The sequence below is a fragment of the Arvicanthis niloticus genome, chromosome 16, assembly GCF_011762505.2.
Source record: "Arvicanthis niloticus isolate mArvNil1 chromosome 16, mArvNil1.pat.X, whole genome shotgun sequence".
NCBI lineage: Eukaryota > Metazoa > Chordata > Mammalia > Rodentia > Muridae > Arvicanthis > Arvicanthis niloticus.
In genome coordinates, this window is record NC_047673.1 from 64,326,296 (window position 1) to 64,338,972 (window position 12,677).

The 12,677-nt window shown below is 37.4% G+C and overlaps 1 protein-coding gene across 1 annotated transcript; it reads left to right on the forward strand.

The window, feature by feature from the left end:
• Positions 1 to 277: 277 nt before the first annotated feature.
• Positions 278 to 9,630, forward strand: Or6p1 (olfactory receptor family 6 subfamily P member 1). Its single transcript, XM_076914540.1, has 2 exons — positions 278 to 474; positions 6,274 to 9,630. The coding sequence occupies exon 2, from the start codon at positions 6,295 to 6,297 to the stop codon at positions 7,246 to 7,248; it is 954 nt and encodes a 317-aa protein (XP_076770655.1). The 5' UTR covers positions 278 to 474; positions 6,274 to 6,294; the 3' UTR covers positions 7,249 to 9,630.
• Positions 9,631 to 12,677: the final 3,047 nt, after the last annotated feature.

Here is a 12,677-nt window from a genome sequence, read left to right on the forward strand (position 1 = left end):
GGTTCTCTAATGATTTGTCTCTCTGGCCCCTCAGACAGCAAAATTTGAAAAGTAATGTAAGGGTTACACTCTACTGTGCTGCAGGCCTAAGTTCCTCTAGGCCTCACACTATTATTTGTGCTTTAGGAAAAAAATTTTCCCTGAGGTATGTCACTTGGACAGTCTTGAAGAAACATGTGTCACCATGACTATATGTCTTAAGGGGCCATATCCCTGAGGAGGGGCAGTTCCATTGATAAGAGCTGGCTACTGACACTCTTGTTTGCTTTGGGGCCCAATCTGCTCAAGATCTGGCCTGTTCTGTTCTGCCACAAATAACTCTAATTCCATGATAAAGTGTCAGATCTACTGAAGGAGACCAGTAATAGACCGTGCCTGCCCAGAAGCAGCAAGGAACCAGGCATAACAAATATCCAAAGATGAGAAGAAAGTGACTGTGGAGTAGAGGAAGCTAAAGGACAGGAGACAGGAGAGGTGAGCATCTCAAAGAAAATGTGTCATTATACAGGCCTTTTATCATTCTTTACAGTTTTCGTGAGGTCAAAAAACCCTTGACTTTCCCTGACAATCTAGGCTGCTTAAATTCTGATAAATCTCAATCATTCAACATCTCATAGTGAGTACCCTCCTATGATACCTTAGACTTTTGTGTTTACAATTATGAAGATGGTAAAGAATAAATGTTTTTAAAATGTTTACTAGAATAAGAATATTCTTGTGTATAGACATGTTTACATTTTTATAATCGAATGATGATATATTATATAATATGAGGTGATATTTAAACATGTGAATACAATGTGTAAAATTTGATTAAAAAGGATAATTAGCATTTACTTATTATGTCTTTGTGTTTGGAGACTTTGAACTCTTTTCCATCATTTTTCATTAAATAGGTAATAGGTTGTTGTCAACAATAGTCAGTCCACTGTTTTGTAGAACATTAGATCTTACTGTTTCTATCAAACCATATTAGGAATTCACTACCCAAACTTCCTCTATCTCTCTTTTCACTATACTTTCTTATCTCTAGCAAACGCTATTTCATTGTCTTCTACTTTGAGGTCAGCATTTTCAGCTTCCATGTATATAGACATACAGTGTCTGTCTTCCTATGCCAGCTACTTGCTTCCATTTTGCTGAAATGGTAGTGTTCCTCTTTTACATAGTTTAATAATTTCCTGTTTTGTGTATAAATAATCATGTGTGTGTAGTATGATGTGTACGCATGTTCTGTTTCAGTAATATCCATTCTAACTGTGGTCGCATGATACCTTACAATGGTTCCATGTGCATTTCATACAGGGTATGTTTAAGTAAGAAAGTATCAAAACCCTGGAGGTCTATAAGCATATTGGACAAGGTAGAAAATTTAAAGAGAAACTTTAAAAAGTAAGAACAGTGATGAGAAGCAAGAACTGACATTTGTATGCTTAAGGGAAAACATCCCCAAACCTAAAACCATACCTATTATGTCTATATATGTACAGAAGGAAGTAAATGTTATTTTTAGATACACATTGATAAACTCTGCCATTCATCAGTTGTCAAAATTTAACTTTTAATTTTTGTTTCATTTCCCTGGAGGATCTACAAAGTTTGCTCCCATATATACACACAGCGGGATTATCCATGTTATTATCAGACTCACAATGTCCTGGGTGAATGGTCTTTAAAAGAAAATATTCATCTTCCTATGTTAGTCATAAGTAGAGATAAAGGTGATTTGGCTCATTTTATTGTTGAATTGCCAGCACATGAAAAGTTCTCAGAGCCTATCACAGGCTAGTATGTTCCATTGGTATATCTCCTTTTATGTCAATGACTTCACTGTTCCTCAGTTATAGACCCACTGTATTGTTTGATAGAGCATTGATATTCACTCTGCATTTATTATCAGATGCATTGAAAAAAAACTTATACAACAAGTAATCTTAGAATTCTCTGGAAACAGTGTTTCTATTTGGAGAGCTCTGATTTTTTGAGTCTCTGGATGAAGACTTACTCTCTATGCAGAGGCATCCTTAGAGGCAGAGAAACAGGCTGTTCAAATTTCACTTTTAGCATGAAAAAGGTTGGGGCTGGATGAGAATTCAGCCAGGTTTGCTGTTGTAAATAAACAATTTGGATCAAGTGATGTTTTTGTATTTTCAGGTCATACATCTATGGAATCATCAAGCTTATATTATTATTATTATTATTATTATTATTATTATTATCATTATCATCATCATCATTATTATTATATAATGATTTTTTTCACTAAGTGGGCAAATTATTCTCAACAAAGAATTGTACTGGCAGGGATATTCAAAACACCCTCCATTACAAATACCACTATTAATTTCTACTTAGAGTGTAAGTCCCTAAATGAGAAGAGTATATTTCAAGATATTAACAAAGTGACAGTTGAAACTTCAAGCTCATCTGTTCTGTCATGTCCTGATAGCAGGGTGAAGCCCTGTTATCATGAAACTCTTGAAGGATAAGCAGGAAGAAGTAAAAAGTTCCCAGAAGTGAGCGCAAAAAGATTAAAAAAAAATAAAACAAAAATAAAACAGGAGAGAGAGAGAGAGAGAGAGAGAGAGAGAGAGAGAGAGAGAGAGAGAGAGATCAGCAGACACAGAGACCAGATAGATTCAGAGGAAGTAACCCGAATCCTGTACTTAGGAGTCTGTGTTGGACAGCCTCTTCACAGAGCAGACTGTAAAGAAGAGAGGGAAATATATCCAGTTTATAACATAAGCCAAACTTGCTTTGAAGCAAGCAGTATCTTGCTCTTATCCTCAGAAGTGGATGTTAAGTGTCACGGAGGAAGGGGAGGGAGTTAGGGCCATAGGCACCTTTTAGCACAATGCAGCCTACATGCTGGTGCTGGCTTGCCTTGAAGTCAGCAGATAACTTAAGTCCTGGTGGGCTTCAGGAGGAAGGTGATGTCAACAAACTTGTGTATGAGAGAACAGAAAGGTTTCCTGGACTCCATCCTACTCTCAGTTCACGTCCACCATTTTTTCCTCTATATTTTAAAAATGACCCCTAGACAAGTTGAAATTTTAACCAGATTTTATACAGTGCTGCAACCAACAATTACATTTTGTGTTTGTCTCAGTTTTAAGTTTATAAAACATGTATATGAATGAAGCTATGTGAGATAATGTAATATATGTATATATACAGTGTGTGTGTGTGTGTGTATGCAGAAATGGAACTGAAATCTATTCCACTGGCATTTGGTAGGTGTTTATTGCTTCTTAGACACTGCTGTGTATACTGGGAACAGGGCAATGTAACCATGTTTCTCAGAAACCTCCCTTTGCTCTGGCTTCTTTGGTATCTGAACTTCACCACCTTGCTCTGGAGAGGCTACAAGGCTCTCCTCACTCACGTAAGTATCAAGTCCACCATTTCACTGCTTTCCAAATGAGGCTAATGAGTACTCCGGGGTGCAAAATTTTTCCCAAGATCAAGGTAGGGAATAGTACCAAAGGAATTGTCCCCTGATCCTCATCCAACTTTTTGCACATTTCCAAAAATCAATCTGTTTAAGAGCTGTTTCTCTTCCCAACTTCCCTGTTCAAAAACAATATCTTCTTCTTGATAAGGAATGGTATAATTGTGTGCTATGATCTGAAAATGCCCCAGAGTGTAAGTTAGTGTCAGGGCCAAGGAGCATTGAAACTATGAAGGACAAATAATAAAGTAGCAAATTCTTGTGAGCTAAAGGAATTGTCAACTAATGGATCAACAGGAACAGTTATGATGACAGATTCCTGTGTAATTTCTGCATATGTGTAATAAAGTGTTGAAATAATTTGATGTCATTGCTTCAGAAAAGCCAATTTCCCTCTCAGGGCCATTGTGTCAACTGGAGGAGCTGGTTTATCAGAGATTAATATTCTACTGTGAGATGCAGGAGTGGAATTGATGCTGGAGCCTTCCTCATTTGGGATAATATGTAGTCATAGTTGCATATAAGAACAAAAATCTACAATGCATATTAACAGAAGGCTTTTCAATAAAATTTTAATATTTTGTCTAATGTAATTTTTCAAATGTTGACAGACATTTATACTGTTTGGGTGAAATATATGCTAGTTATATAATATCTAGAAGAAAATCTTTTATAAAGTACTTGTAATCTCAATACTACAAAAAGAGCAAAAAAAAAGGACCCACATAGATACAGAGGAATCCATAGAAGGACTACAACTATGAAAATGTTGTAAAATGTTCTGTATTGAAATATCTATAATATTATGGTTATTATATTTACATTCATTTACATAATTTAAAACAAGTATTAATGGAAATCATAGCATCAATATTTAGATAATTTGAATAGGTGAAGAGGTAACATACTGGTTTCATTTAGGTTAGTATTCCCAATGTGGTAGGAGTAGGGTCCTTTAACTATTTCAGTATCTGATTAAAATAGTTAACAACCTGACATATCACATTTTAAAGTTTTATTGAGGAAGCAAGCTGACATACATCAAAATGATAATGAAATGTTCCTGTCAACTATATGATGCTATCTTAAGTCAGATTTACAACTTTCCCAACATCTCATTGAAAAAGTCAGGTCTCTGGCAGTGTTGATAGGAAATCAGGAAGGGATAGCAGAATGAACAGCTAGAGCAGGATGACCTCCTACTTTGTAGGCTTTCCAGTTCCTGTGGCCACTGTCATTCCATTGCTATGGTAATGGTGGTGCAAAACTAGAATTATTTCTGAGTCTTTGTTGTTCCAAGTACGAAATCTGTACCACTTTTCTAATATCAAGGTACTAGGAGAGCCATGATTCTTCTAGAAACTTTGGGAGAGAACCGTTCTTTAGCTCTTTTAGCTTCTGGTAGTTTTTGGCTTCTGTTAGTTTGTAGCCAAGTCACTGTAGTTCTTGAGACTAGCCACATCTTCAAATCTCTCTGTTCCATCTTTATTTTGTCTTCTCATCTGTAGGTCAGTCTCATGTTTCCTTCTAGCCTTCCTTTAAAATTTCTTGTCATTGGATGAAAAGGCACCTTGTTAATTCAGGACAATCTCTCCATTCAGCAGTTAGTAATTTAAATTATTAATTCAATCACATTTCAAAACTTTGTAACAGTGACAGGTTCTGTGCATTAGAACATGCAAAGCATTTGTTGTGGTTTCCCAATAAGCTTGACTTTAGGTGTATCTGTGTCTTTCTGTGTGTGTGTGTGTGTGTGTGTGTGTGTGTTTGTGTCTCTGTGTGTATGTGTCTGTCTCTCTGTGTCTCTGTGTGTGTGTCTGTGTGTGTGTGTCTGTGTGTGTATGTGTCTGTCTCTCTGTGTCTGTGTGTGTGTGTCTGTGTGTGTGTGTCTGTGTGTGTGTGTCTGTGTGTGTCTGTGTGTGTCTGTGTGTGTCTGTGTGTGTATGTGTCTGTCTCTCTGTGTCTCTGTGTGTGTGTGTCTGTGTGTGTGTGTCTGTGTGTGTGTGTGTTTGAATGCATGATCATGTGTAGATGTGGATATAACACACAGCTTTTACATTTCTTTTATAGAAAATCTGACTTTGTTCTCCAGGCTAATCCTGAACTCTTGGCTTCAATCTTCCTGCCTCATCCTCCTGAGTAGCTGGGGGACAAGAATCACTGCTCTGTCTATCATGGACAGTCAGTCAAATGAGTTCTAGGAATTAAACATTATGACTCTGACACAAGGAATGACTTCACAAAGATTAAATGAAGCTCTTTCCAAAGTATTCCTTCATCTCTGAACTGGATTGTTTCTCCAACTGTAATGAACACATTTCAAAATATTTCTTCCTGCTGTGCTGTCTTACCCTGTAATTCCACCAATCACTGGGTTTCCACAACCTCCTAGTCAATTTCTCTTCAGTGACAAGTCCCAAGGATCTGCCTTGATGCCCTTTTATTATTTCATCTGATAAACATTGAGTAAAAGTGTTCTGGGGCTTGGGGCATTGTAGTTGTTCCTGAGGAAACTGAGAGAAGAGAATATCATAGATTTTTTTAAATTATTGAAAACTAAGACTCAAAATAACAAAGCAATTCTGAAGTCTCTACACTAGCATTCACTGAATACTTAATGTACTTGGGGTCATTAGTTACTAAGTATCATCTTCAAGACTGAGAATGTTTCCCTTTGAATTGAACAGTGAAGGGAAAAACATATAGTAAGAATTGGTGATGTCATGAATTGATGAACATCTTCAGGCTTGTAAACTGTTCACTGATGTTACTGCTTTGACGCACCCACCTTTTAGCCTTTCTTGTTCCTGTTACTTTTGCAGGTACTCAAGTGGACTGGCACCATGAGAAATGTGAGCAGAAGCCACGTGGAGGAGTTTGTCTTGGTGGGTTTTCCTACCTCTCGACCCTTCCAGGCACTCCTATTTGTTTTCTTTTTTGCAGTTTATCTGTTGACATTACTGGAAAATGTACTCATTGTTTCTACGATCTGGTTCACTCCAAGCCTCCATCGCCCCATGTACTTTTTCCTCGGTCATCTCTCCTTCCTGGAACTATGGTACATCAACGTTACTGTTCCCAGACTCTTGGGAGTCTTTCTTACTGAGGACAGTAGGGTCTCGTTTGTGGGCTGCATGACCCAGCTTTACTTCTTTATTGCCTTAGCCTGCACTGAGTGTGTCCTGTTGGCAGTTATGGCCTATGATCGCTATCTGGCTATCTGTGAACCCCTTCGTTACCCTACTCTCATGCCTCCCAGACTGGCCACTCGCCTAGCAGCTGCTTCTTGGGGCAGCGGGTTCTTTAGTTCCATGATGAAGCTACTTTTCATTTCCCGGTTATCCTACTGTGGGCCCAATATCATCAACCACTTTTTCTGTGATATTTCCCCATTGCTCAACCTCACTTGCTCAGACAAGGAACAAGCTGAGCTAGTAGACTTCCTGCTCGCACTGGTAATGATTCTGTTGCCTCTAGTAGGCGTGGTTTTCTCATATGCTGCCATCATTGTAGCCATCTTGAGGATCCCTACAGCCCAGGGACGCCAGAAAGCCTTCTCCACCTGCACCTCCCACCTGACAGTGGTTGTCATCTACTACTCCTCCACTCTTTTCACCTACGCACGTCCCCGAGCCATGTACACCTTCAACTACAACAAGATCATCTCTGTGCTCTACACTGTCATTGTCCCATTCCTCAACCCAGCCGTCTACTGTTTAAGAAACAAGGAGGTGAAGGATGCCTTCAGGAAGACCATGGTAGGAAGATGCCACCATCCTAGCGATGGTCCAGATTGATGTGTGACAGATCCTAGCAGAGAAGAAAAGAAGTCTACTAAGGATTTGACTATCAGTCACAGAATGGCCTTTTAGGGAACATCAGTGTCAATTAGTCAACATTTCAAAAATTGGAAGTTGCATACTACAAACAAAATTAATAGACCATTGATTGTGTTCAGACATTTACAAACTAAGGTTGGATTACAAACACAAGCATTAGCTGTGGTGGAAGGCTTCCAGTGAAGATTCTCTAATACCATGCTTTTTCACTCAGGGTTTGGGTTTGCTTGAGTTTTGTCTTACCTGTCTTCTGTTTGCTTTGATTTTGCTTTGGAAGGTTTAGGGGAGAAAGACATTGAAAGGAGCATGATGCGGGTGGCTATGGAGGAAGTAACGGTCTAGGGGGAGTACGTGAAGAGTCTGATCAAGTATATCTATCATAACCCTACCATGATTAATTTCAAGACTGCCTAGGAATAATTGTTTCACAACCAGTTTGAGATTTTCTGCTTTATATCAAGCTTATTATTTTATGTCTAAAAATCTGAAATAACAGGGTCTTCAAAGATCTGTATTTTCAACTTTTACTTCCATTAAAAACTGTAAAAGTATATATTATATATAACCTAATATTAAATTTTATGGACTCTTAAAAACTTAATTTCTGCAGATCTCAAAACTTACTGACAGTCAAGATGTTGGTATTCAGTCACAAATGCATCAAGATGGCTGTAGCCCTTGTGATCTCTTCTCTTGAATTTCAGGAGGATATGAAGTTGGTTAGCTTAGTGGATACTGATTAAGTAGTCAACAAAATGTGTTAGAAAACTTTTATTCAAGGTCACCTCTTACTACCTAGAACACAATATTTGTCAAATACTTGTCATTTCACCCCTAGTGAGAAGAGAAGACAATATAACACAAGAAAATATCTGAAATCCAGAGACTAGCTAAAGACTTTTCTGTTCTGAATGGGATGTCTTACCTTTGCACCCTAAATTGTAGATATTCTGCCAAATTCTTTTGAGTTTTGGAAAGCTGTTTGAACATTTTAGACATGATGTAAACTCCATATCACTTATTGATCTGTTTACTCAAACTTCTGTACATTGAACAAAATCAGTGGAACTAAGAATAGAATTAATATCAAATTGAACACATCCCATTAGCACACAGATTCTCTGTATACATTTGCCTATACTAACCTAGACTTTGTGTATTGAGATAGGAGTGAGGATTGTTATTGAGAAAAAATTACTTATGGATAATTTATAAAATCATCAAAAACTATTCTGACCTACATAAAACAACTTGCAATTAGCCTTGAACTCTTCTCTCCATGTGACTTGGTTTCTGTTGCAGTTCCTGGTATAGAGTTACTGAAAGCATGGAGTTCATGGTGAAAATTACAAACCCTAGAAACAACAAATACCAGGTGAATCCTAAAGTTGCTACTTAGGACTCAGACAATCATAAGTAAGGAAAATTAAATCCTAATTCAAATTTTCTCTCCTTCATTATGAAAATAACACCAACCTCATGGGCTTGTGGATACTAAACAAATGTGGTGTGTCTAAGCAAAGAATTTTTTAAAAATTTCTTTCTCTCTGTGGATAGATTACTTTATGGATACTGGGGGTTAATTTCCTACTCATTATGGCTCAGAAATCTGATAAATGTTGCTAGGCAATATTATGATCTGCAATGCCCTCCAGCTGTGGAGATTTTATAAAAGAAATCCTATCTTCAACTACTTTTCTCTCTTGTTCTGTCATTTCCACTGAGGTCTGGTTGCTCTGCATACACATGAATCTGTTCCACAGCAATGTTGGCTCTTATGGAGTTGAAGTCAAAGTGGATTCTACACCCTTTTATATAGACCTTATATCACTGTAGTTAAGATTTTAAGTAGCAGTTTTACCTGCTGCCAGCTTTCATTGGTCTTTCCCTGTAAGATAAATTCCTATTGTTTTCCTATTCTATGTTTCTCCAAGAAACATAGAATCTCTTGATGCCAACCACAGATTTCAGTGGTGTATTGGGTTGTGTTTCCGATACTAAGAAAATCTGGACTATAACAGAATTAACTAACAATAAGCATTAATTAGATGTTAAAAGTCCATTATTATAACTATCTTATCATTGTTAATACCAATCTATGATTTCTAGCAGATAGTCCTCTCTTGTGAACTGCGTGCTAAACTCACTCAAATATTAAGGAGTTGTAGTTTTCTAAGACATTTTGGAAAGCAAAGAACCAGGAATCCTTATAATTATTTGTAAAGATTATACGCCAATTAATAAGTTTAGCATTTCTAGTTATAGAATACAAAATGGGTTGAGGAAATGGAGTTTCTCCTCTCTTTTTCTTTTATTAAAAATAGATTTTGTTTTATCTGATATATTGCTTAATTTTTCGCTACCCTCTGTTCTCTCTAGTTCCTCCCTGCTTCCCTTCCCATCTGAATACACCCCCTCTCTGTCTCTTATTAGTAAATAAACAGGCATCTAAAGGATAGTAATTAATAAGATATAGCAAAAATGAATCAGAATAGGACACAACATACAAGAATAAGAAAACAGGATCCACTCTTGTGATGCATCCAAAGACACCATAACATCAAGGATAGACATCACCTTAGGGTTAAAGAACAGAAAAAATATATTCCAAACAGCTGAACTAAGGCAAGCCAGTGTAGCCATTTTAATATCTCAGAGAAGGCAGGAACTCTCATCAGGACCATAAGTATAAGTAGGTGCCAGAAGGCATAATCCTTACTCAATGGCTTCTTACTCAGCTGTCACTGGCTGATGATTTGCTTCTTTGTTCTGATGAGTTCTTTAAGTTAGTCTACAAAGTCCTGGCTTTCATCTTGCCAATTTTATGTATACTTTCTCATACTGATTCTCTTTCCTTACTCCTCTGCCCTGCCATTCCCTTATCTCCTCCCAGTACCTCCTTGTCTTAGTCGGGGTTTCTATTCCTGCACAAACATCATGACCAAGAAGCAAGTTGGGGAAGAAAAAGGTTTATTCAGCTTACACTTCCACATTGCTGTTCATCACCAAAGGAAGTCAGGACTGGAACTCAAGCAGGTCAGGAAGCAGGAATTGATTCAGAGGCCATAGAGGGATGTTACCTACTGGCTTGCTCCCCCTGGCTTGCTCAGCTTGCTTTCTTATAGAATCCAAGACCACCAGCACAGGAATGGCACCACCCACAAGGGGCCCTTTCCCCTTGATCACTAAATGAGAAAATACCTTACAGCTGGAGCTCATGGAGGCATATTCTCAACTGAAGCTCCTTTCTCTGTGATAAATCCAGTTTGTGTCAAGTTGACACAAAACCAGCCCGTACAACGAATTTTCCCTTTCTCGGGAGCTGTCAGTTATACATACTGTCTTGGCTAGTGGTGGGACTTTACACCAACTTCCCCTTCTCTCAGCTGGGTTTTTTCACTGGCTTCTGCTTATTCAGACCGTTTGCATGCTATCACAGTCTCTATGCACTCACATGTGCATTTGCCCCTTTATAGCTGTAAAATGCTCTTTCCTGGAAGGTTTCTACCATTTCTGGTGCTTATGAAATTTTCACCTGTTCTGCCTTGGGGAGAGGAGTGTGATATAGACCTGATCACTTAAATAACCCACTGCGGGTACTGAGGGTTCTATTTTGTAGTGTATGTATAGCTAGGATAACACACATACATACATACATACATACATACATACATACGTACGCACATACACACACACACACCATATTCATAATCCCATTTAGATCCTTTTTTTATATGTATATCCTTTAAGAAGTTTCCACAACAGTAGATTTCCTTATGGTTTTTTTGTTTTCCAAATGAAATTTAGCTTTGCTATCCTGGCAGATGTGATGAGCACTGTCTATGTCTGTAATTCCCTAGGCAGGCAGAAGCATGTGTGGCTTTCATCAGATACTGTGCTTGTTGTTCCAGTGGCTACTGCTGAAATTATTTAATTTCACTTTACGGCACTTTGGCACTTTATGGCACTTTGTTTTTCTTTTACTGCATTTGATATATTTCGTTTTGCTATGAGTGTGGACTGAGGAAAATTGACTGGAGACAAAATAGAAATAATGAAGCACAACAGAGAGAAATAGTGCATAGTCCAGGAAGTTTCTCTTTTAAAGTAGTAATAACTTTCAACACAATTGATTATGAAAGAACTTTACTGAGGAGTGGATGTGGGGAGGAAGGGGAAAGTGCATCGGGATATAATCTGTAAAAGAAGAATAAATTTAAAAAAATAAAAAAATTAGAAAAGATATTTTTAATACACCCCACTTAAACTAAAAAAAATGAAGAAAAATTACATAAAAAGCATGGATTATGTGTTTTTTTTATTTTCTACAGAAAGAGCAGACATGCCTGCTTCAAAAGTATAACTTAGAGAGAAAATAGATAATGTACAATTTGAGAAGTTATCAAATACTAATACAATGAAAGTAATGAGTCTTTTAATGTTAACCCAGTCATTTAAAATTTACTCTGGTCTTTCGTATCATATCTGAGGGAACATTCATCCAGAATAAATATTTAGCCTCATCCAGACTTGTTACAAGTACTGTAAATTGCCTCACTGAACTCAAATGTCAGATATACATATTAGTGAGTTGTCGGTTTAATACTTAAATTTTCAGTGACAGAAGAGAATAAAAGATGGAGTTCTCTCCCCCTCCCCCCACTTCCCTCTGTCAAATACCTAGTTCTAGGAACTTTTTTCCCAAGAAATTATGGCAATAAAGGTGCATAACTGCTAGTCATTCCTAGACATCTGAGATTATCTTTGTAATCTGGGACTTTTATTAATTTTAAATGAATTCCTATTCTTTTAAAATAGAGTTTAGCTTTATATTTGAAGAGATTATCCTCTCTTGACTGCCCCCTCGTCTTTCTCATCTCCAGAGAAGTGCAGCCTCCTCCACTGCTTGAGATCCTTCATTGTGGATGGCACATTCTAGCTCATGTTCTGCTGTGACTCTGACTCTTAGACTAGGTCCCCTTGAGTCTATAGGGGCTATAGGTGTATGAACCTCTAAAACACCACTTGTATCTGAACACACTTCCAAATTCGTACCAGAGAGTTCCTGAAACTATCTTGAAACGAAAGGACAGAAAATTCTCATGATTTCTTTTTGTAAACAAAGATTCCATCTGAATGTGAGATTCATATATATATATAACTAATGCATAAGAGACATAGCCATGTATAGAGGTAACAATTGTTAAGTATATTTGAGTGTTGGATGTTGGAAAATTTATATATGCTCATACATCTAAATCCCCAAATAAGAACAAATACATGTCATACTTTTCTAAATGGCTTGCATTATAATCATCTGTCCTTGTAAGACCTTATTATTTTTCAATCTGTTTACAGAAAGAGAAGTACACGAGAGCGCATGTGTG

Bases quoted from the DNA above. Each gene is read 5' to 3' on its own strand.
- Or6p1 (XM_076914540.1), top strand. From the start codon at position 6,295: ATGAGAAATGTGAGCAGAAGCCACGTGGAGGAGTTTGTCTTGGTGGGT.